This window comes from Phyllobates terribilis, unplaced genomic scaffold, assembly GCF_046119375.1.
Source record: "Phyllobates terribilis strain yellow unplaced genomic scaffold, ASM4611937v1 Scaffold_4__5_contigs__length_816908805, whole genome shotgun sequence".
NCBI classification, from domain to species: domain Eukaryota; kingdom Metazoa; phylum Chordata; class Amphibia; order Anura; family Dendrobatidae; genus Phyllobates; species Phyllobates terribilis.
The window spans coordinates 544,785,860-544,812,584 of NW_027362764.1; the positions used below are offsets into that span (position 1 = coordinate 544,785,860).

The 26,725-nt window shown below is 41.7% G+C and overlaps 1 protein-coding gene across 1 annotated transcript in view; it reads left to right on the forward strand.

Annotated features, from left to right (window-relative positions):
* Positions 1-26,725, forward strand: part of CD226 (CD226 molecule) — a 253,249-nt gene that overhangs the window by 33,988 nt on the left and 192,536 nt on the right. The window contains exon 3 of the mRNA XM_073676701.1: positions 12,888-13,241. Within this exon, the coding sequence (XP_073532802.1) occupies positions 12,888-13,241 (354 nt within the window). The remainder of the gene's footprint in view (positions 1-12,887; positions 13,242-26,725) is intronic.

Below are 26,725 nucleotides of genomic sequence, written 5' to 3' on the forward strand. Positions count from 1 at the left end.
CAAATATTTTTTCAGAGCTAGATGCAGAAAAAAAATATTTTTAATTTGCAACCTGATGGAGGTCAGTATAGATGGACTAATAGACCAAGTCCCACACACCGCTAGAAGCCCAAATATTTTTTCAGAGCTAGATGCAGAAAAAAATTATTTTTAATTTGCAACCTGATGTAGGTCAGTATAGATGGACTAATAGACCAAGTCCCACACACTGCTAGAAGCCCAAATATTTTTTCAGAGCTAGATGCAGAAAAAAATTATTTTTAATTTGCAACCTGATGGAGGTCAGTATAGATGGACTAATAGACCAAGTCCCACACACCGCTAGAAGCCCAAATATTTTTTCAGAGCTAGATGCAGAAAAAAATTATTTTTAATTTGCAACCTGATGGAGGTCAGTATAGATGGACTAATAGTCCAAGTCCCACACACTGCTAGAAGCCCAAATATTTTTTCAGAGCTAGATGCAGAAAAAAATTATTTTTAATTTGCAACCTGATGGAGGTCAGTATAGATGGACTAATAGACCAAGTCCCACACACTGCTAGAAGCCCAAATATTTTTTCAGAGCTAGATGCAGAAAAAAATTATTTTTAATTTGCAACCTGATGGAGGTCAGTATAGATGGACTAATAGACCAAGTCCCACACACCGCTAGAAGCCCAAATATTTTTTCAGAGCTAGATGCAGAAAAAAAATATTTTTAATTTGCAACCTGATGTAGGTCAGTATAGATGGACTAATAGACCAAGTCCCACACACTGCTAGAAGCCCAAATATTTTTTCAGAGCTAGATGCAGAAAAAAATTATTTTTAATTTGCAACCTGATGGAGGTCAGTATAGATGGACTAATAGACCAAGTCCCACACACCGCTAGAAGCCCAAATATTTTTTCAGAGCTAGATGCAGAAAAAAATTATTTTTAATTTGCAACCTGATGGAGGTCAGTATAGATGGACTAATAGACCAAGTCCCACACACCGCTAGAAGCCCAAATATTTTTTCAGAGCTAGATGCAGAAAAAAATTATATTCAGTTTGCAACCTGATGGAGGTCAGTATAGATGGACTAATAGAATGATGCTATGCCCAAAAGATTTTACTTCACTAGGTGCAGTAAAAAAATTGGTATTCTATACACAGGTGTTATATCTTGCAACACAGATAGGCTACTCCACTGACTAACACACTCTGCAATAGGCCAAAAAGGATTAGCTTTGCTAGATTCAGCCAAATGCTGTGAAAAAAACTTGCACAGCACTGGCACAGACCTGCCTGGCAAAAACTGATAGGAACTCATGTAACCTAGTCCTGAAAAGGACTCCAATTACAATTAGTCTTTACTCCCACAACCTATCTATTTAAGAGCACAGACCTCCCTGATAAAAGTCGTAGGAAATGCTGTAACCTAGTCCTTAAAAGGACTACAATCACAACTATTCCCTACTCCCAAGCTATCTGTATATTTGTGCGAAAATTGGCTTGAAATTAACAAGGTATAGCACACACAGCAACAGCGGTGCCGTCTAACACGCAGCTGCAGCAGTGAGAAAATGGTGGCGACGGGGAAAATGGCTTGGTCTTATAGGGCAAGGACATGTGACATACACTGCCAATCACACATGCCCTTGCTTGTGTGAAAAAAAGCACTTCGCTCCGTGTGTGCGCTGCTGATAGGCTGACAGATTGCACCTCCCCACTGCAAATGCGGGAAAGAGAAAAAAAAATGGAGATCTTCATTGTTCCTGCAGAGATCCATCCCCTGCCCCTCCCCCCGCCCCGCTGTACACTCAAACTGCGTATTAACATTAATTTTCATCATTGCTGAGAAAAAATCCAGTTATGATTTTGGTGCACGAACAGTTATCGAACATAACCTCGAACAGCCGAATTTTTCTCAAATTGTTCGTGTTCGCCGACCGGCTCGAACACCGCCCAAAACAGCTCGAATTTGAGATTGGCGAACAGTTCGAGTAGAACAACGCTCATTTCTAAACACGAGTTGGGTCATCTTTATCGATCTGAAAAAATGCCCAGGCTATGCAAGGCTTAGCACCCATGCGACCTGAAGAGCCACCACGACTTGTGGTGAGAGGCAGAGTTGTGTTTGAGGATGCAGTTGTTGACGTGCTTCCAGTACTACGTCTCTGTCCAGGAAGGCGCAACCTGACCTCGTCGTCACTAGCATCTTCCTCCACCTCCTCTGCTGACCTCATCTCTTGGCTGACTGTGGGTTGACAGTAAGTGGGATCTCCAACCTCATCATCATCACCCTGTGAGTTATCACACCCGTCGTCCTCAGAGCCAACCTGTTCCTGCCCTAACAAAAAACTAAAGTTGTCGCTCCAATCAGGTATTTGAGTCTCATCATCGTCTTCCTCATTGTCTCCACCAACAGGAGTTACAGTTTGGGAATGAGGGTCTACATTATGGTCAGAACCTTCTGCGTCTGGTCCTGGATCCGACTCATAAAGATTCTGGGCATCAGTGCAGATCATTTCCTCGTCTGGATTCACAGAAGCGCTGGAGTCGACCTCTGATTCCCAGGCTATAGTATGAGTAAACAGCTCTGCAGACTCAACCATCTGTTCTACCTCATACTCAGACGGGCAGCTGGAGATTTGGGAGCTGTGAGGAAGCAAGTGCGATTGGGGTGACACCTTTGAGGACTGGAGTATTTGTGATGTTGAAGTTGATGTGGAGGAGAGCCCACTTAAAGGAGCACTTGATATCCGTTGAAGCACCTGCTGTTTTTGTGCCTCATCTGGAATTTGCAGCGATTGGCATGGCCGTAAGAAAGGGATCTTATCACATTGTCCGCTAAAAGAAGTAGACATTTTAGTTTGGCTGGAAGATGGTCTTTCTTCTGCAGATGTTACTGTTGCTTTAACACCTACCCCACGGACACAACCTTTTTTCCCCTTCCCAACATGCCTATTCCCCTTTCCACCAGCAGCAGGCCTTTTTCCACTTATTTTGGTGGTTAACTAATTCACAACTCTGGAGTTGTTTGCACAAAAAAACAATGGATGGGAACCGAGCAGAGCTGAGTGGCCAAACTGTGGTATTAGGCCAAAACTATTGGCTGGGTTAGATGCAGAAAAAAATTATATTCAATTTGCAACCTGATGGAGGTCAGTATGGATGGACTAATAGAACAAGTCCCACACACTGCTAGAAGCCCAAATATTTTTTCAGAGCTAGATGCAGATAAAAATTATATTCTGTTTGCAACCTGATGGAGGTCAGTATAGATGGACTAATAGAACAAGTCCCACACACAGCTAGAAGCCCAAATATTTTTTCAGAGGTAGATGCAGAAAAAAATTATATTCAGTTTGCAACCTGATGGAGGTCTGTATAGATGGATTAATAGAACAAGTCCCACACACAGATAGAAGCCCAAATATTTTTTCAGAGGTAGATGCAGAAAAAAATTATATTCAGTTTGCAACCTGATGGAGGTCTGTATAGATAGATTAATAGAAGAAGTCCCACGCACAGCTAGAAGCCCAATATTCTTTCAGAGGTAGATGCAGAAAAAAAATATATTCAGTTTGCAACCTGATGGAGGTCAGTATAGATGGACTAATAGAGAATGTCCCACACACTGCTAGAAGGCCTAATATTTTTTCAGAGCTAGATGCAGACAAAAAACTATTTTTAATTTGCAACCTGATGGAGGTCAGTATAGATGGACTAATAGAGAAAGTCCCACACACTGCTAGAAGGCCAAATATTTTTTCAGAGCTAGATGCAGAAAAAAATTATATTCAGTTTGCAACCTGATGGAGGTCAGTATAGATGGATTAATAGAACAAGTCCCACACACAGCTAGAAGCCCAATATTTTTTCAGAGGTAGATGCAGAAAAAAAATATATTCAGTTTGCAACCTGATGGAGGTCAGTATAGATGGACTAATAGAGAAAGTCCCACACACTGCTAGAAGGCCAAATATTTTTTCAGAGCTAGATGCAGACAAAAAATTATTTTTAATTTGCAACCTGATGGAGGTCAGTATAGATGGACTAATAGAGAAAGTCCCACACATTGCTAGAAGGCCAAATATTTTTTCAGAGCTAGATGCAGATATAAATTATTTTTAATTTGCAACCTGATGGAGGTCAGTATAGATGGACTAATAGAGAAAGTCCCACACACTGCTAGAAGGCCAAATATTTTTTCAGAGCTAGATGCAGAAAAAAATTATATTCAGTTTGCAACCTGATGGAGGTCAGTATAGATGGACTAATAGAACAAGTCCCACACACAGCTAGAAGGCCAAATATTTTTTCAGAGGTAGATGCAGATAAAAATTATTTTTAATTTGCAGCCTGATGGAGGTCAGTATAGATGGAATAATAGAACAAGTCCCACACACTGCTAGAAGGCCAAATATTTTTTCAGAGCTAGATGCAGATAAAAATTATTTTTAATTTGCAACCTGATGGAGGTCAGTATAGATGGACTAATAGAGAAAGTCCCACACACTGCTAGAAGGCCAAATATTTTTTCAGAGCTAGATGCAGAAAAAAATTATATTCAGTTTGCAACCTGATGGAGGTCAGTATAGATGGACTAATAGAACAAGTCCCACACACAGCTAGAAGCCCAAATATTTTTTCAGAGGTAGATGCAGAAAAAAATTATATTCAGTTTGCAACCTGATGGAGGTCTGTATAGATGGATTAATAGAACAAGTCCCACACACAGCTAGAAGCCCAAATATTTTTTCAGAGGTAGATGCAGAAAAAAATTATATTCAGTTTGCAACCTGATGGAGGTCTGTATAGATGGATTAATAGAACAAGTCCCACACACAGCTAGAAGCCCAATATTTTTTCAGAGGTAGATGCAGAAAAAAAATATATTCAGTTTGCAACCTGATGGAGGTCAGTATAGATAGACTAATAGAGAAAGTCCCACACACTGCTAGAAGGCCAAATATTTTTTCAGAGCTAGATGCAGACAAAAAATTATTTTTAATTTGCAACCTGATGGAGGTCAGTATAGATGGACTAATAGAGAAAGTCCCACACACTGCTAGAAGGCCAAATATTTTTTCAGAGCTAGATGCAGACAAAAAATTATTTTAAATTTGCAACCTGATGGAGGTCAGTATAGATGGACTAATAGAACAAGTCCCACACACAGCTAGAAGGCCAAATATTTTTTCAGAGGTAGATGCAGATAACAATTATTTTTAATTTTCAACCTGATGGAGGTCAGTATAGATGGACTAATAGAGAAAGTCCCACACACTGCTAGAAGGCCAAATATTTTTTCAGAGCTAGATGTAGACAAAAATTATTTTGAATTTGCAACCTGATGGAGATCAGTATAGATGGACTAATAGAGAAAGTCCCACACACTGCTAGAAGGCCAAATATTTTTTCAGAGCTAGATGCAGACAAAAAATTATTTTTAATTTGCAACCTGATGGAGGTCAGTATAGATGGACTAATAGAGAAAGTCCCACACACTGCTAGAAGACCAAACATTTTTTCAGAGCTAGATGCAGATATAAATTATTTTTAATTTGCAACCTGATGGAGGTCAGTATAGATGGACTAATAGAACAAGTCCCACACACAGCTAGAAGGCCAAATATTTTTTCAGAGCTAGATGCAGAAAAAAATTATATTCAGTTTGCAATCTGATGGAGGTCAGTATAGATGGACTAATAGAACAAGTCCCACACACAGCTAGAAGCCCAAATATTTTTTCAGAGGTAGATGCAGAAAAAAATTATATTCAGTTTGCAACCTGATGGAGGTCTGTATAGATGGATTAATAGAACAAGTCCCACACACAGCTAGAAGCCCAAATATTTTTTCAGAGGTAGATGCAGAAAAAAATTATATTCAGTTTGCAACCTGATGGAGGTCTGTATAGATGGATTAATAGAACAAGTCCCATACACTGCTAGAAGCCCAAATATTTTTTCAGAGCTAGATGCAGAAAAAAATTATATTCAATTTGCAACCTGATGGAGGTCAGTATAGATGGACTAATAGAACGATGCTATGCCCAAAAGATTTTACTTCACTAGGTGCAGTAAAAAAATTGGTATTCTATACACAGGTGGTATATCTTGCAACACAGATAGGCTACTCGACTGACTAACACACTCTGCAATAGGCCAAAAAGGATTAGCTTTGCTAGATTCAGCCAAATGCTGTGAAAACAACTTGCACAGCACTGGCACAGACTTGCCTGGCAAAAACTGATAGGAACTGATGTAACCTAGTCCTGAAAAGGACTGCAATTACAATTAGTCTTTACTCCCACAATCTATCTATTTAAGAGCACAGACCTGCCTGATAAAAGTCGTAGGAAATGCTGTAACCTAGTCCTTAAAAGGACTGAAATCACAACTATTCCCTACTCCCAAGCTATCTGTAGATTTGTGCGAAAATTGGCTTGAAATTTACAAGGTATAGCGCACACAGCAACAGCGGTGCCGTCTAACACGCAGCTGCAGCAGTGAGAAAATGGTGGCGACGGGGAAAATGGCTTGGTCTTATAGGGCAAGGACATGTGACATACACTGCCAATGACACATGACCTTGCTTGTGTGAAAAAAAGCACTTCGCTCCGTGTGTGCGCTGCTGATAGGCTGACAGATTGCACCTCCCCACTGTAAATGCGGGAAAGAGAAAAAAAAATGGAGATCTTCATTATTCCTGCAGAGATCCATCCCCTGCCCCTCCCTCCACCCCGCTGTACACTCAAACTGTGTTTTAACATTAATTTTCATCATTACTGAGAAAAAATCCAGTTATGATTTTGGTGCACGAACAGTTATCGAGCATAACCTCGAACAGCCGAATTTTTCTCAAATCGTTCGTGTTCGCCGAACGGCTCGAACACCGCCCAAAACAGCTCGAATTTGAGATTGGCGAACAGTTCGTGTCGAACAACGCTCATCTCTACTTAGGATAGGTTATCAGTTTCAGAATTTGGGGGTCCAACATCTGGCACTGCCACCCATCAGATATTTGCAGCTCCCATTGCAGTCAGATGTATGCCAAGAACATTAATGTACAGAGTCAATACATTATGGTATTTTTACTATACACTTTGTACACTATTTAGTGGCTGTTCTCCGGTTTTGCAGATGAGCTTATATTGAAGTGAATAGGAGCTGATGTACAATACCTAAGAACAATCACCCGTAGCTAAAATTTTGTGAAATAACGAACAAACATAAGCTATGAGGCTACAATGTGGAAAGATTGAACAGTCTGGGAGGTCAAACTTGAGGGAGTCTCTAAAGCCAATTTCAGATGAACATAATATGGGTGCATTACAATGCACTTGTTAACCCATTATCTACCAATGTCCTTTTTTTGGGACGCCTAAATTTTTGCTTCTAGCAACTAATATTTTCTAATTAGGTCCAATTAGGTAAAAAAAAACAAAAAATGAAAATTGCTAATTTGGTAAGTAATGGGTTAAGGCCTAAAAATCCTGTTGGGTTTAATTACCTTAACTTTTGGCATCATAGACCAATCTCTAGATGGACCCGCAGTCTGGCCAAGACCTGGGGCCGTATCATGTGCACAGAAATGAAGTCATATAATGGGTCCATATTACTCTCATGTGAAACTGGCCTTGGGGTTAAGCCATGACAAGCCTTATGTACTGCAATTCTATTGGTTTTTCAGTGGGTTTTCCCTATCGACTCCAATGCGGTCACACTACTCTCAATAAGTATGGAGATACTTTAAAGGTGTTGTTCACTTTCAGGATGCTGGGCTCCAAACTGTGTAAAATATCAGAAATAATAAACTCAACAGGTATTCACCTACCCTGGGTCCAGCGCAGGCTCCCTACTGATGTTCAGGTCCCAGTGCTATGGATGCAGCAGTGATGTTACATCAACAGCATGCATCAATGCTCTAGACCACCAATGGACTCAGTACTCATGCAGGAAGCTCAGTGAAGAGTACCTCATCCTTGGCATAGCTGCTGAGCTCAATGCACTACCCACCGAGCTCAGTGACTGGCTACAGCAGTGATGCGTGCTGTTGAACACTTCAGCCAAAGCACCGAGCCAGAGCAGCAACGAGGACCTTGCACTGGACCCAGAGAGGGCGAGTAACTACTGAGTTTGTTATTTTAGGCATTTTACACAGTTTGGGGCCCACATTCCTAAAAGTGGACTCCCCTTTAATATCCAGTCCACATGAAACAATCACATATTCTATTATGCTCTGCAATTAGCATTTACTACTTACTCCTGGCTCAGGGGTTTCTATAGTATTTTTTTTCAGGTGCAGGTAAAACTCATGTGTAGTTAACACTAGTTTTGAATCAAGGATACATGCGCAATGTATGCATTCCGTGAGCAACCGCTCGAGGATCCATACTGCTGCGAGAGATGTGAGCATATCGTGCACTTGGAAGCCCAAATTCTGGATCTAAGTGCTCAGATAGCGGTACTGAGGAGCATCGACAACATGGAACGGAGTTTGCTGCTCACCGAGCAGACACTCAATGGGTCAATACTGGGGGTGGAGCATAGAGGGGAAGTGCAGGCTGAACAGGCAGGGAGCTGGATAACAGTTAGGAGGGATAGAGGGAAGAAGTATAGGAAGGCTGGTTCAGAACCGGCATTATTGGAGCACGACAGATCCTCTGACCGCCGGGGGAGTGTATGCTCCAGTAATGAGGGGGAGGGGGGAAGTGTAGGGCAGGCAAGACAGGTTCTGGTAGTGGGTGACTCTATTATTAGGGGGACAGACAGGGAAATCTGTCACAAAGACCGGGATTGCCGAACGGTGTGCTGCCTCCCTGGCGCTCGAGTCCGGCACATCGCGGATCGGGTTGACAGGTTACTGGGTGGGGCTGGCGAAGACCCAGCGGTCATGGTCCACATCGGCACCAATGACAAAGTGAGTGGTAGATGGCGGGTCCTTAAAAATGATTTCAGGGACCTAGGTAGGAAGCTTAGAGCAAGGACCTCCAAGGTAGTTTTCTCAGAAATACTACCAATCCCGCGAGCCACACAGGAGCGCCAACGGGAAGTTAGGGAGGTGAATAAGTGGCTAAAGAGTTGGTGCAAGGCAGAAGGGTTTGGGTTCATGGAGAACTGGGCCGACTTCGTGGTCGGCTACAGGCTCTACCGTAGGGACGGGCTGCACCTCAATGGGGTGGGTGCAGCGGTGCTGGGGAAGAAGATGGCTAATAGGTTGGAGGAGTTTTTAAACTAGAGACGGGGGGGAAACCAAGGAAATAGGTGGGATGTGAGACAAGCAAGGGGGAAGGGGAGAAGTGAATATAATGAGGGTGGAGAGGGGGGTGGGGATAGTACAGTTAGATCGTTAGAGAAGAATAGGATGCTAAATAACCCCAAAGTTTTATCTTGCATGCTGACCAACGCAAGAAGCCTGACCAATAAGGCGGATGAGCTGCAGGCGCTTATATCGGAGGAGAGGTATGACATCGTAGGTATAACAGAGACTTGGCTAGACGATAGCTACGACTGGGCGGTAAATTTATTAGATTATAGTTTATTTAGAAGGGACCGGAAACAGGGGAAAGGCGGAGGAGTCTGCTTATATGTAAAGTCATGTCTAAAACCCAGACTAAGGGAAGATATAGGAGAGGGAGAAGAGGGGGTCGAGTCCATGTGGGTAGAGATAGAGGGAACTAAAAATAATAATAAAATATTACTGGGGGTCTGCTATAAGCCACCAAATATAACAGAGGAGAATGAGAATCTGCTTTTAGGACAAATAGACAAAGTAGCAAAACATAATGAAGTGATTGTAATGGGGGATTTCAACTACCCGGATATTGACTGGGAAACAGAAACCTGTAGATCTCAGAAAGGAAAAAGGTTCTTGACAAATATTAAGGATAATTATCTCTCCCAACTAGTGCAGGAACCAACGAGAGGGAAGGCCGTGTTGGACTTAATATTGACTAATAGGCCTGATAGAATAACTGAGGTACAGATAGGGGGGCACCTAGGTAATAGCGACCATAATATTATCGACTTCAAAATGCCCTTCAGTAGGGTTATCAATAAGGGAACAACAAAAACATTAAACTTTAGGAGGGCGAAGTTTGATCAGCTGAAAGAAAGCCTTCAACTTATTGACTGGGACAAAGTTCTTAATCAAAGGAATACGAATAGTAAATGGGAAACCTTCAAAAGAATTCTGAATACTCAGTGCGAGAGATATATACCGTATGGGAATAAAAGGGCCAGAAATAAGAGGAAACCAATATGGTTGAACAAGAATGTAAAAGGGGCGTTAAATAGCAAAAAAGAGGCATTCAAGAGATTAAAACAGGAAAACAGTAAGGAGGCACTAATGTGTTACAAGGAAAAAACGAGAACCTGTAAAAAACAAATAAAAATAGCGAAGGAGGAAACAGAGAGACGTATTGCTAGGGAAAGTAGATCAAATCCCAAACTGTTCTTTACGTATATAAATAGTAAAAGGATTAAATCGGATAATATTGGACCGATAAAAAGTGAGGAAGGCAAAATCATAGAGAAAGATGAGGATAAAGCTAATCTATTAAATAATTTTTTTTTGACAACTTTCACAAAGGAAATCGAACTAACAGGAGAAATGAGAAGTGACAAACTTAATCCTCCACTAAGTATGACAAATCTAACCCAAGCTGGGGTACAGAAACGCCTCAGTAACATTAAAATAAACAAATCACCAGGACCTGATGGCATACACCCACGGGTACTAAGGGAACTAAGTAATGTGATAGACAGACCATTATATCTTATATTTAAGGACTCTGTTGAGACTGGGTCTGTGCCACTTGATTGACGACAGGCGAATGTAGTGCCAATATTCAAAAAGGGAGCGAAAAGTGACGCCGGAAACTATCGGCCGGTGAGTCTGACGTCCGTTGTGGGCAAAATTTTTGAAAGCTTCATTAAAGAGGCAATTACGGAGCATCTTGATGCTAATAATCTTTTAATCCCGAACCAACATGGATTCATGAGGAATCGCTCCTGCCAAACAAACCTGATTGACTTCTACGAGGAGGTTAGCTCTCGAGTAGATCAGGGGGAACCAGTGGATGTCGTGTATCTCGACTTCTCAAAAGCGTTCGATAGCGTGCCACATAATAGGTTGGTATACAAAATGAGAATGATGGGGCTGGGGGAAAATGTCTGCAAGTGGGTAGCTAACTGGCTAAAGGATAGAAGGCAGAGGGTGGTTATAAATGGAATATACTCAGATTGGGTAAGCGTCACTAGTGGGGTACCACAGGGGTCTGTATTAGGCCCAATGTTATTTAATATCTTTATTAACGACATAGTCAATGGGATAAATAGTAAAATATCAATATTTGCAGATGACACAAAGTTATGTAAAACAATTAATACAAAAGAGGACAGAGCAGACCTACAGAGGGACTTGGATAAGCTGGGTAGGTGGAGCATTAAATGGCAAATGAGGTTTAATGAGGAGAAATGTAAGGTCATACATATGGGAAGGAAAAATGGAAGTCACCAGTACTCACTGAATGGGAAATCATTGGGGAATTCAGAGATGGAGAAGGACTTGGGCATCTTGATTGATAGCAAACTAAATTGGAGTGCCCAAAGTCAGGCCGCTGCTGTAAGGGCAAACAGGGTAATGGGATGTATCAGAAGAGGTATAGCTGCAAAGGATGAGAACATTGTTCTTCCACTGTACAAAGCACTGGTCAGACCACACTTGGAATACTGTGCTCAGTTATGGGCCCCAATATATAGAAAGGATATAAATGAGCTTGAAAAGGTACAAAGGAGGGCAACAAAATTAATAAAGGGAATGGAGGGACTGCAATACCCAGAGAGGTTGGCAAAACTAGGACTATTCAGCCTGGAAAAGAGAAGGTTGAGGGGGGACATAATAAATGTGTACAAATATGTTAGGGGACAGTATAGAGATCTTGCCCGGGATTTGTTCAAAAGGAGGGATATTACGGTAACAAGAGGGCACTCACTAAGACTGGAAGAGAAAAGGTTTCAGCACCAGCATAGGAAGGGGTTCTTTACAGTAAGAGCAGTGAGAATATGGAATTAACTGAGTGAGGAGACGGTAATGTTGGATTCACTACACCAGTTCAAGTGGGGACTGGATGCATTTCTAGATACCAGGCAGATTTCAGCGTATACTTAAAAATAAAATAAAATAGTAGGTTGATACAGGGATTTATTCTGACTGCTGGTTTCAGAGTCGGGAGGGAATTTTTCCTCAGGTGAAGATTGGCCAAATCATTTGGGGTTTTTGCCCTCCTCTGGATCAGCTTTAGCAATTACAGAACTAACAGGTCGAACTTGATGGACGCAAGTCTTTATTCGGCTTTACAAACTATGTTACTATGTTAAGGATTCTTTTTCAGTGCTGGTTTTCTAACCTTATCAATGACTCTTTAAAAGTTTGTTTGAAATAATTGCAAGATAGAAAAAAATTTCCAGTAACTTTGGGAAAAAAAATGTACCATTGTAAACGATGTTTAGCTTTCTCTGTGTACCATTATCTGGTCATTATATTTGATCTTTTCTATTTAATTCAGAACAGTAATTGCTAAAGCTCCAAAACGTCTGACATACTTCGGATGGTTTTAATGCATCAGAGAAGAAACTAGAATTACTAAAAAAAAAGGGTAAACTTCAGAATTGTGGACGAGATGAAGCTGCTAATGTCTTTCATTGTTATTAAGCAAACAAGATTTGGTGAACTTCTAGATGACCCATATCACCACCAGAAGAAGTATAAAACTTAGTTTAAAAAGTGAATCCTAGCTGGAGAAATATAGTTCCTGTAAGGTTTTGTGTGTTCCATCCAAAATAAAGTGATTTAATGATTTATGCTTTTATACATTTATTTACTTTCATTCTGGTATTTCCTTGTAGATGACTTTGGACTTACTGAGCCAATATCTCATCAGGCCTTTAGAGAAAACTCTAGGATGTCATTAAACTTCCTATACACCTTAATGGGAGATGTGAAAAAAGTGACTGTGCAAAAATTTGCAAATGGGAAGATGGACTTAGTTGCATATTGTGAGCATCCACTGAATGGAAGAAGACTGCTAATATACGGATTTGATTTTATTAATCGCAGTTTTGTGAACTGTTCAGACCTTCAAAATATCACTTTAATGATACACCAAGCTGCCATTACTGACGGAGGACTCTATCAATGCCATTTTTGGTTAAATGTCAAGAACCATACTATTTCTGTAAATGTGCAGCTACAGACTATAGGTAAGGTCTTCAATTTTTATTAATCTATTCAGTTTTATTGGAATATGTAATATCTTAAAATGTTAGATCTTTTTTCCATCCCTGCATTCAGACAGCCATAATCTTTTATACTTTTCCATCAGCTTAACTGTATACGGGTTTGTTTTTTGTGGGACAAGTTGTATTTTAATGATACCTTTCTGGGGGAACATATTTTGGAAGGGTCAAAAAAAATATTGGGGTTTTGTTTCACTTTATTTTGAGGGCTATTCTAATTACATTGTATTCTAAGGGCTATGGCTTCAGATTACAGAAGACTTGAGGACCATTCTTGGGCCCTTGGCTTCACCACTCAACGTGTTGCAGAAGTACTGATGATCTTATAGAGGAAACCATGTTCTTCTTTAAAACTACTTTGGTGGTGAGGTTTCTATTGAGTGCAGCATCTAAAGAATAAAATTGCTCAAATCTCGGCTATCTCTCATCTTGGCCATTGGGATGGATTGTCTGCTGTAGAACACATGAAAGTGATGTCACTGGCACAGCTGTTGTGATCTTTTCTCGGTTGCAGTATTATCATAGTTTGCGGAAACAATCTACTTACTAAAATGTGGTAAAATCATATCAAATTTATGTACACATAACATTACATATTGAACCTCTTCCCAACATCCAAGATATTTGTACAGCGATAACACAAAACAAATATCTTTCCGTTTTTGTTTTATAAAACTTTACATTTGGTATCCCCGTAATCGAATTAACCCACACTATAAAGCTAACATGTCATTGTTACAACATATCCAACTCTGTAAAAACTAAACCAAAACATAATGACAGAATTGCTATCTTTGCCTCTTTAATTAGAATGCCACTAAAAGATACAACTCATCTTGTAAAACAAGAGACCCTCATGTGGCGAAGTCAACGGGAAAAAAAGGTTTATTTCTTGGACTGCGGGAATAAAAAAAATCAAAAGGGAAAAACAAAACAAAAGCTGTTTAGCATTAATATGCCAGTTCTCCTTATTCATTTCTAAACAATTGATCATAGGTAACAGGGTTGTCTAAGCATTATAGGAAAGGCTCTACTGCTCTTTTTGAAACCTGCCATTTTTTGTCCTTGAGTTGTATGTGGTACTGCGGCTAGTCCGGTATTGAAATTCATTGTTTTTATGCTTGGGGAACCCTTTTAGTTTTATACTGTAAACCACTAGACTTAGTCATACACATGTGTCTTTGTCTATGAATGGAAGCTTTGCACTTCCATACTCTTAATTCAATTTTTCCATTACATAGTTGGAAACAGGGTGACATTTAGTTTCTGGATCTTTCCTGCTAAGTAATAGATGTTATATGAGTGGGTGAGATGCAGGATAGCAAAAAGCACTTTATTTCTGTCACAATCCATTTCTGAGTCCTGTTCCTCTTCCTCAGTCTTTAGAATTATGATTCACCACTTTTTTTCTTTTTTTTGCCTTAACTTGAACTTTTACACTCTGGGTTTTACTCAGAATTTGAGTCATACTTCTCCATGGGAACCTATGAAGTATTCTAAATCATCTCAGACATTAAACAGCCGAATAGAAATTGTTTATCAACATCTTCAAGGCACACAAAAGAACCATCATATGTACAGTGGTTAAAACCACAGAAGTAAATATACCTTTTTTCTAACTATTTATTCTAAGGTTCCTAGTTTTTCTTTCTTTTGCTACTTTAAATTATTTTGCAATACTAGACATTGTGTCGATGTCTTCCACATGATAACAATTAATCTAAAAGTATACTACATAAACTGTCTGCCCTTGATCATGGATACACATTAACATTTTCTTTGCATGTTTGCAAATGACAAGACTAAAACAGGTCCATCATCTGTGTAAGAATCCTTGATGTATTTTTTTAATATATGGATTTTACCTTATATTTTGTTATATTACGTATACAGTATATTAGTTTAATATACAAATTAGTTAGTCCCAGAAGCTTTTATATATTAAAATATTGTTCCTTAGATTTCTATATATCTTTCCATGAACATAAAAGTTTTCAGTATTTAGGAGGAAGTTGCTTCTTAAGATGTTCATTCAGTAAAGACCTTTCTCGGCCTGTAATACATTTTATTTTGCAGCTGCCATTTTGATATGGATCATTATATGGCTAAGATGAGTAAATAGTTTCTAAACTAATCAAAGGAATATAAAATTTCCCAAAATTCATGTGTTCAGATGAATCTCAGTTTTGGGCGATTTGCCTTGTGTGAATTCAGGTAAATTGTGGCTGAACAATTACCATCTTTCTAATTTCTAAAGAGAAAACTGAAAAAAGAAATGTGCCCAGAACAAAATACAACTAATATCTAAATAAAAAATTATACATTTTTATTAGATACATTTTTAAAAAACATGTATATACAAAGATGATTTTGAGCAAACACCGAAAAACAGACAGAGACACCTTAAAAAATTGGAAGGGGAGCTAATCTTTAGTGATGAGCATCTCACTGCTCGAGAAGCTCGGCGCTCGGTGAGTATTTCCGGGTTGCTCAGGGGGGAGCTCGGGTCCCCTCCCCACATGTTTGGCACTCTTTAGAGAGCCAAATAACATGCAGGGATTGCCTGCCACTCACTGTAATGCCGTAGCGATGTTGGTTGTGGGCATTACAGTGATTGGCTGGCTGCATAGCATCATCAGGTCTATATAAGACCTGGTGACCCTATGCTCGTCACTGTGTACCCCGGAAACAGGTAGGGTAGGGAGAGCTGCTGCTTAGTGAGGGACAGAATTGTTGCTTTTTTAAGTCAGGTATTCCACAGCAATATATACATCTAAATTTGCAATCCTTCAGAGGACTAATCCAGCTGCATATATTGCTGATGAGGGTGATAGCAGGAGTTAGACAGGGTTTGTGGACAGTGTATACTGCACAGCGTCCATTGCACGTTCTGTCTGCTGCTGCTGTTACAGATATCCATAGCCCTTGTGAGGCAGTGAGGGGAATTATATGCGAGGAATGGTACGTATCCCCCAGAATGCGCATAGAAACATATTGAACCCGCTGGAGTGCATTGAAATCACAGACACAGTTAAAAGTAAGTTTGGACTTGGTCACGCTATTTGACCAAGGCAGATTTAGTAAAACCTAGTATGAGCTTTTATTTTTGGAATGGACTACAGTATGGCAGTGGGGCGGTCCACTCCCTCCAGCCCGGGTCTTGCATGTGGCTCATGTCCACACTTTTCGTTTGAAAACCTGCAAGAAAGGTTTGGGTGTGTGAGTGGTCTATTTACAAGCCTGCAAAGCAGGAGGCTTTGTGCACGGCAAGCTTGTGTGAAGGCACAACACAGACCTGTGAAGGCAAAGCAACTAACGCACCTCAGAGAAAAACAGTGCGGCCGTTGCCCCCGGCAACCAGTTTATACGGACTGTTTGGAGCACCCGGCTGCGATCTGGAGGACACCATTTGCATTTAAGTATGAGTTCTGCAAATAAAGACATTTAAGTTGAACTTTCCTTGGATCACTGCCTCATTACCGCACAGTGTGAACAGCGCCGCACTACACCCTACATATCAGCGCTATTTTTTTTTTGCTCTTAATTCTGATTATTTACTTAAAAAGCAATACAGTACTCCATTTTACTGCTCCATTTGGTTGTTAGCAGAATATACACAGATTTTTTTGATTTTATTCGCATTGCTGTATTGTGGAAGCAGAGAAACTTTTCCATCATCACACGTGATCCCATATTACTGCGGTAATAATCGTGACATTTTTGGAGCGTGCCAAATATTCCACTCCATTTAAAGTCAGCCAGCTGTGTGTTGTTGAACCTATTCACACTTGGTCACTGACCAATACCACATCTATAAGGCCACTTCCTAAAACCGTGGTCGTCACACGTGATCCCATATTACTGCGGTAATAATTGTGACATTTTCTGGAGCGAGCCAAATATTACCCTACATTTAAAGTCAGCCAGCTGTGTTTTTTGAACCTATTCACACTTGGTCGCTGACCATCCACTTTCTAAAACAGTGGTCGTCACACTTGATCCCATATTACTGCAGTAATAATACAGACATTTTGTGGAGCGTGCCAAATATACTCCATTTAAAGTCAGCCAGCTGTGTGTGGTTGAACCTATTCACACTTGGTCGCTGACCAATACCATATCTATAAGGCAACTTCCTAAAACCGTGGTCATCAGACATGATCCCATATTACTGTGGTAATAATTGTGACATTTTTTGGAGCAGGCCAAATATTACCCTCCATTTAAAGTCAGCCAGCTGTGTTTTTTTAACCTATTCACACTTGGCCGCTGACCATCCACTTCCTATAACCGTGGTCATCACACGTAATCCCATATTACTGCGGTAATAATACAGGCATTTTGTGGAGCGTGACAAATATGCGCCATTTAAAGTCAGCCAGCTGTGTGTTGTTGAACCTATCCACACTTGGTCTCTGACCAATACCATATCTGTAAGGCCACTTCCTAAAACCATGGTCATCACACGTGATCCCATATTACTGCGGTAATAATTGTAACATTTTTTGGAGTGGATCAAATATTACCCTCCATTTAAAGTCAGACAGCTGTGATTTTTGAACCTATTCACACTTGGTCACTGACCATCCACTTCCTAAAATGGTGGTCATCACACGTGATCCCATATTACTGCGGTAATAACACAGACATTTTGTGGAGCTTGTCAAATATGCGCCACTTAAAGTCAGCCAGCTGTGTGTTGTTGAACCTATTCACACTTGGTCGCTGACCAATACCACATCTATAAGGCCACTTCCTAAAACCGTGGTCGTCACATGTGATCCCATATTACTGCAGTAATAATACAGACATTTTGTGGAGAGTGCAAAATATACTCCATTTAAAGTCAGCCGCTCTGTGTTGTTGAATCTATTCTTACTTGGTCGCTGACCAATAACATATCTACAAGGCCACTTCCTAAAAACGTCATCAGACATGATCCCATATTACTGCGATGATAATTGTGACATTTTTTTGGAGCGGGCCAAATATTACCCTCCATTTAAAGACAGCCAGCTGTGTTTTTTGAACTTATTCACACTTAGTTGCTGACCATCCACTTCCTAAAACTGTGGTCGTCACATGTGATCCCATATTACTGTGGTAATAATACAGATATTTTGTGGAGCGTGCCAATATGCACCATGTAAAGTCAGCCAGCTGTGTGTTGTTGAACCTATTCACACTTGGTCACTGACCAATACCACATCTATAAGGCTACTTCCCAAAACCGTGGTCATCACATGTGATCCCATATTACTGCAGTAATAATACAGACATTTTGTGGAGCGTGCCAAATATACTCCATTTAAAGTCAGCCAGCTGTGTGTTGTTGAACCTATTCACACTTGGTCATTGACCAATACTATACTACAAGGCCACTGCCTAAAACCGTGGTCGTCACACGAGATCGCATATTACTGCGGTAATAATACAGACATTTTGTGGAGCAGGCCAAATATTACACTCCATTTAAAATGGTAAATGCACGTGGCAAGGGACGGGGAAGTGGACGTGATGGTGATGGTGCAAGCAGAGGCCGAGGCCATGGGAAGATGTCAAACTATCTTCCTGTCCCAATTACTAGGGGGCCGGTGAACACCACTCTTGAAGCCAGAGCAGTGTGAAAAGGTTGTTGATTGGATAGCAGATAATGCTTCCAGTCAGTTTGCCACCACCACCACCCTGTCTTCCACACGGTCAAGTCTCAGTAGCCGTGAGTCTGGACCACATATTCCTCACCCTGATCCTCCTTCCTCCCACCATGCCGAGTGCCCTGAGACAACTGATCCCTCACTTGGACACTCCGAAGAGCTGTGCACTTTTCCATTTATAGATTCGGGCCTCTCGCCCAGCCTGCTTTAAGCGGGGCAAGAGGAGATCGCATGTAGTGATGCCTAAATATTTGAGCAGCCACGGTCACATGAAGGCGACGGTGGTAAAGTGCAATTACTGTCCCAAGAGGTGGATGTTGATGATGATGATGATGATGAGACACAATTGCCAGCAAGTCAAGAGGAGGCCCAGGGTGTGTACATGGAAGACTAGGTGGTGGATGATGAAGTCATTGACCCAACCTGGCGAGGTGACATGCATAGCGAGGACAGGAGCATACAGGGGGAGGGAGACATAGCACCACAACAGGCGGGAACAAGCAGTGGAATGGCAACAGACACTAGGTGGGCAACTGTTCTTCGGAACACCAACACGATGGAAGTTGCCAGTCCAACTGTTTGTCTTCCAAAGTGTCTTCCTGGCTCTTTTTTAAAGACTGTCCAGATAACCCCAAAAAGGCCATTTGCAACATCTGCCAGGCCAACATGAGCAGGGGCAGCAAAACTAGCAGCCTGACCACCACCAGCATGCTCAGGCACATGACAGAAAAGCACCCAACTAGGTGGGCCGAACGCCAGGGTCCAGAAACAGTGTCTGTGGGTGACACCACTGCCTGTTCCGCTGTTGTGCGTGCATGACAATCCCCTGTCTATGATGCAGGTGAAGATGCCTCCCGCCCTGCACCTGTCGTTGAACACTTGCAACCATCACCGTCACTGTCCACTTCCATGTAGTTGCACACTCTCAACTAGCACCATCAGCAAGCACGTCCGCGTCCTTGTCCCAGCGCAGTGTTCAGTTGTTCCTACCCCAGTCCTTGGAATGCAAGCGCAAATACGCAGCCAACGCCCCACAAGTCACACTACTAAACGCGAATGCTTGCACTTGAAATGTTGACTTTTAGGCTCGTGGAGATGCAATCTTCCCGCAACCTGATGGCGGCGGCCGTCCCTCGGTACTCAGCCCCCAGCCACCACTATTTCTCCTGCTGTGCCGTCCCTGCATAACACGAGCACGTATCCAAGAACATTAGCCGTGCCCTCAACAACGCAGTTACTGGGAAGGTCCACCTAACCACCGACATGTGGACAAGTGCTTGTGGCCAGGGATGGTACATCTCATTGACGGCACACTGGGTTAATATAGTGGAATCCGGGACCCATTCGAACCATGGGACGGAACACGTCCTCCCGATGCCGAGTATTGCGGGCCCTCGGTCAACCAGTGTTGCTCCCACATTTTACAGCTCCTGCACCACCTCCTCCTCAGCCTCCATCTCCAAAATGACCACATCAGTCGAAAGCTGGAAGCACTGCAGCACTGCCACGGCCAAGGGGCAACATTCACTGCTGAAGCAAATATGCTTAGGGGACAAACTGCACACCTCTGAAGAGTTGTTGACAGCTGTACCAGAGCTGGCAGATCTGTGGCTGTCACCGCTGAACCTCAAGCCAGGCATGCTCGTGTGTGACAATGGCTGGAACCTGGTGGTGGCTCTGAAGCTAGGCAACCTCACACACGTACCATGCCTGGCCCATGTGCTCAACCTAATGGTTCAGCAGTTTCTCAAAACCTACCCGGATTTGCCTTAACTGCTTGTCAAAGTACTCCGCGTGTGTGCCCATTTTCAAAAGTCACCTACAGCTTCTGCTGCCCTTGCCATGCTTCAGCAGTGTTTGCAGCTTCCAGCTCACTGACTGGTGTGCGATGTCACCATGTGTTGGAACTCAACCTTGCAGATGTTGGGAAGGGTTTGTGAGCAGCAGAGGGCAGTTGTTGAGTACCAGCTTCAACACAACCATCGGCATTTAGGTCAGCCTCCGCACATAAGAACTGATGAGTGGGCATGGATTTAAGACATCTGTGTCATCCTCCAAAACTTTGAGGACGCCACCAAGATGGTGAGTGGCGATGACGCCATAATTAGCGTCACGATCCCACTTCTCTGTCTTCTGAAATGCTCGCTGCTCGCAATTAAAGAGGAGGCATTGCAGGCGCAGCAAGATGAGATGGAGCAAGGAACCATACAGGGTGATGCCACACAGCCCAGCCTCATCTCATCCCAACGTGGATTGGGTGCTAATGAGGAGGAGGAAGAGAAGGAGGAACAGGAGATGGCTTCCTGCCCTACAGACGGTGCTGCCCACACAATATTCATACTGTCTGTTCAGCATGGATGGCCTGAGGAAAGGGAGAATGAGAAAGAGGAGGATGAGGAGGAGAACATGGTCAGTCGTCCTCTTGGTCAGGACAGGGAAGACTTGGCTGGTGGCAGTCTGGCACAAATGGCTGACTTTATGTTCCTCTTACTTTCCCGTGACCCTCGCGTTGTATGCATTTTGGCCAACAGTAATTACTGGTTGGTCACACTTCTAGACCCACGCTACAAGGAGAACTTTCTATCTCTCCTTCCCATGGCAGAGAAGTCTTGTAAAATGTTGCAGTACCAGAAGGCCCTTGTTACGGAATTATTAAAAAAATTCCTATCTGAAAACGCTGGTGGCAAAGGTCACAGTTCTTTGGACAACCAAAGAGTACAGGCAAGGGAGACACAAATACAATGCAGCAGAGGCCGGGGAACACTGTCAAAAGTGTGGGACAGTTTTCTCAGACCCTCCCAGCAGACAGGCCCTGATGTACAGGGTACTCTGACAAGGAGGGAAAACTTTTGGAAGATGCTGAAGGAGTACCGTGCCGACTGTACCAATGTCCTCCATGATTCCTCTGTGCCTTATAATTATTGGGTATCCAAGCTGGACATGTGGCAAAAATTGGCATTCTATGCTTTGGAGGTCCTGGCCTGCCCTGCCACTAGTGTTTTGTCAGAGCGGGTTTTTAGTGGTATTATAGCTGATACTGATAACTGAAAATGCTGACAGGCTGACTCTTATCAAAATGAAAAAGGGCTGGATTGAGCCAGACTTCTCATTACCACCGGATGATAGCAGCGGAAAATAAAGTCAAATCCAGTGTTTTTTTTTTTGTGGGGTCTATTCCCATGCACCTCTTCACACCCAGACATGGGTATATGCTTCTTGATGTTCATGTATAACTCCCAGGGGTTAATGTTTTTCAGCCCATGCACTTAGTGCATGGGCATTACCAGTATAGGAGACCCAGTCCTTAACAATGGTAACAATTTTTTTTAATGAGGACCTCCTATACGTCTCTTGAAAGGGGTATTGTAGTGCGTCCAATTTTTTGGCAGCCCATGCAGTCACTGCATGGACATTACCACTATAGAAGACCCAGTCCTTAACAATTGTAACATTTTTTTGTAATGAGGACCTCCTGTATGTCTCTTCAAAGGAGTATTGTAGTGCATCCAATTTTTGGCAGCCCTTGCAGTCGCTGCATGAGCATTACCACTATAGGAGACCCAATCCTTTATAATGGGAGCATTTTTTTTACTGAGGCCCTCCCCTATGTCTCTTCAAAGCTGTATTGGGTTTTTTCCAGAATTTGGGCAGGTCTCGCAGTCACTGCATGCGCAATAACAGTATAGGAGACCCGCTCCTTAATAATGGGAAATTATTTTTTTAAATGAGGCCCTCCTCTATATGTCTAAAAAATGGTATTGGGGTTTTTCCAAATTTTGGGCAGGCCTTGCAGTCACTGCATACGCAATAACAGTATAGGAGACCCGCTCCTTAATAATGGGAAATTGTTTTTTTTAAATGAGGCCCTCCTCTATGTCTGTTCAAAGGTGTATTGTTTTTTTTTCAAAATTTGAGCAGGCCTTGTAGTCACTGCATGCACAATAACAGTATAGGAGACCAGCTCCTTAATGAGGGGAAATTATTTTTTTAAATGAGGCCCTCCTCTATGTCTGTTCAAAGGTGTATTTGGGTTTTTCCAAAATTTGGGCAGGCCTTACAGTCACTGCATGCACAATAACACTATAGGAGACCCGCTGCTTTATAATGGGATTTTTTTTTTAAATAAGTCTCTCCTCTATGTGTCTTCAAATTGGTATTGGGGTTTTTACACATTTTGGGCAGGCCTTTGAGGTCACTGCATGCACAATAACAGTATAGGAGAATCGCTCCTTAATAATGGGAACAACAAAGCATAGCCAGCTGATGGCCCTCTAACAATAGTGAGGTCCGACTGCTGGCCCTTTAATAATAGTAAGGGCTGCCTGATGGCCCTTTAAAAATAGGCTTTGTGACTTTCAGAGTCCCTTCTTCATAAATGAAACCGGATGTGTCTGATCATGTATCACACACCTCATGACCAGATAAGGTAGTAAAATGTTAAAATTACATTTACCGGTGAATGTATTTTTCACTGTTGAAAGCAATGCAAAAGTGCAAAAACTCATCAAAAACGCTGTGTGAACATAGCCCTAGGTGTGGAGGAGCATATATGTTTTTGGTTATTTATGTTGCCTTATATACAAGTCATTACCCTGGAAAGAATGTTCCTTAACATTTTTTCCAGGAAATCCATTTTGCTTTGTTTTTGTATGTTTTATTGTGAATCTGTAAAAGTGGAATAATACTCTGACAACATTGTTCACAGCAGTGACCTGGAAGTCAGAAATGCTTCCAGGGGTCTTCCCCATGCTGTTCCTATGTCATTTGAGCACTGTTCCCATCGAAAAATGCTTGAGTTTCCCATAGACTTACATTGGGCTCGTTGTTCGGGTTGAGCACCCGAGCATTCCAATTTGCTTGACCCGAGCAATGAGCACCCGAGCATTTTAGTATTCACTCATCACTACTAATCATGAAGGTTTCACATGTGTAGAAGAATGCCGTGTCAAAATTGGTCATAAAATGTAACCTTTTATTTATATAGTAAATCAAAGAGGTGCATGTACATGAAAAACATTAAACAATTAGAAATCTATGGTGATAAATCCCCTTCAAATATATGGTAGTGTTAAATGGTGATAAGAAGGTAAAACATCCACAAACATGAACACCAAGAGAAAATTCAGTCATGCACATAAAGGTTAGCTCACCTACCAATGGACCCGACACGTGTTCCACCACTGCTTCATCAGTTTTTTTTAATTTATGTAATAAAAATTAATAATTTTTTATCAAGATATTAGTTTTATTTTGTTCCTGGCACATTTCTTTTTTTTGGTTATCTAATTACCTCTGTGCCCTATGGGGAACTGTAACTTTCTTGGGCTAATTGAGACATATTGGTAAAATATAATTTCTAAAGAGACAAAAAAAAATCACGGAAAAAAGGCAGCCATATTTACGAACACCAAGACACAATATTAAATACATTATAGGATGCAGCAACATAGAAAAGGACATGAAAGTAAAAAATGCATCAGAGTGAACCGTCAGCCATATTTACCAGCAACAAGACACAATATTAAATTCACTGCCGGATACCGAAGGCCCCAAGATAAAGACTGAGGCAGCTCAGGTGCAAAATACTTATGAAACAACCAGTCACACACCTACCATTCATGGTAGTTGCTTAGTATTACAAATGCACCTCGATAAGGCTTGTATAGAGCACTGGACACACAGTGCATATAATATTGTGTTTTATTGTTGGTAAATACAGCTGATTTTTTTCTGTGATGTTAGTTTCTAAAGAGACAAAAAGAGGTAAAAAAAATTATATTCACCTCATGATCACCTGTCCACCCATGCTACCCCTCTCTGCTCCAATCCAGTCATCTTCTTCCTCTGTATCCCAGCATCTTTGGCTCCTCTGCACTTCCTAGACCTCAAACAATCATGACATCTGTATGTTATGACATTGTGGGACAATCTGGCATGTTTGGCCCCTCCAAATTGGCTAGGCCTCAAAACATCATGATGTTGCCAAGCTACTACTTCTTATGTATGAGGCCAAATATGCTGGAGCGTGGCAGGAGAAGAAGCCTGAAGACTAAAATGGAGACCAGAAGCCCAGCTAGATAGGTGAGGCCCGGTATGAGGTGAGTATAATTTTTTTTATTAACCTATGTCTATTATGCTCTTGGTCTAGAGAGACCTCAAATCATAATAAAGCACATTTGATTCACAGCAAATAAATTTGATGTGAATCAAATCGAATTTCAGCAGATCTTCTGATCACTAATACAGTGGGTACGGAAAGTATTCAGACCCCTTTAAATTTTTCACTCTTTGTTTCATTGCAGCCATTTGGTAAATTCTAAAAAATTCATTTTTTTTATCATTAAAGTACACTCTGCAACCCATCTAGACTGAAAAAAAGCAGAAATGTAGAAATGTTTGCAAATTTATTAAAAAAGAAAAACTGAAATATCACATGGTCATAAGTATTCAGATCCTTTGCTCAGTATTGAGTAGAAGCACCCTTTTGAGCTAGTACAGCCATGAGCTTTCTTGGGAATGATGCAACAAGTTTTTTACACTTGGATTTGGGGATCCTTTGCCATTCTTCCTTGCAGATCCTCTCAAGTTCCGTCAGATTGGATGGTGAACATTGGTGGACAGCCATTTTCAGGTCTCTCCAGAGATGCCCAATTGGGTTTAGGTCAGGGCTCTGGCTAGGCCAGTCAAGAATAGTCACAGAGTTGTTTTGAAGCCACTCCCTTGTTATTTTAGCTGTGTGCTTAGGGTCATTGTCTTGTTGGAAGGTGAACCTTTGACCAAGTCTGAGGTCCAGAGCACTCTGGAAGAGGTTTTCATCCAGGATATCTCTGTATTTGGCCACATTCATTTTTCCTTCAATTGCAACCAGTTGTCCTGTCCCTGCAGCTGAAAAACACCCCCATAGCATGATGCTGCCACCACCATGTTTCACTGTTGGGATTGTATTGGGCAAGTGATGAGCAGTGCCTAGATTTCTCCACACATACCGCTTAGAATTATCACCAAAAAGTTCTATCTTCGTCTCATCAAACCCAAGAATCTTATTTCTCATAGTCTGGGAGTCCTTCATGTGTTTTTGAGCAAACTCTATGCGGGCTTTCATACATCTTGCACTGAGGAGAGGCTTCCATCGGGCCAGTCTGCCATAAAGGCCTGACTGGTGGAGGGCTGCAGTGATAGTTGACTTTGTGGAACTTTCTCCCATCTCCCTACTACATCTCTGGAGCTCAGCCACAGTGATCTTGGGGTTCTTCTTTATCTCTCTCACCAAGGCTCTTCTCCCACGATTGCTCAGTTTGGCTGGATGGCTAGGTCTAGGAAGACTTCTGGTGGTCCCAAACTTCTTCCATTTAAGGATTATGGAGGCCACTGTGCTCTTAGGAACCTTGAGTAATACAGAAATTCTTTTGTAACCTTGGCCAGATCTGTGCCTTGCCACAATTCTGTCTCTGAGCTCCTTGGGCAGCTCCTTTTAGCTCATGATTCTCATTTGGTCTGACATGCACTGTGAGCTGTGAGGTCTTATATAGACAGGTGTGTGCCTTTCCAAATCAAGTCCTATCAGTTTAATTAAACACAGCTGGACTCCAATGAAGGAGTAGAACGATCTCAAGGAGAATGACAAGGAAATGGACAGCATGTGACTTAAATATGAGTGTCTGAACATAGGGTCTGAATACTTATGACCATGTGATACTTCAGTTTTTCTATTTTATTAAATTTGCAAACATTTCTACATTTCTGTTTTTTTCAGTCAAGATTGTGTGAATAGTGTACTTTAATGAGAAAAAGATG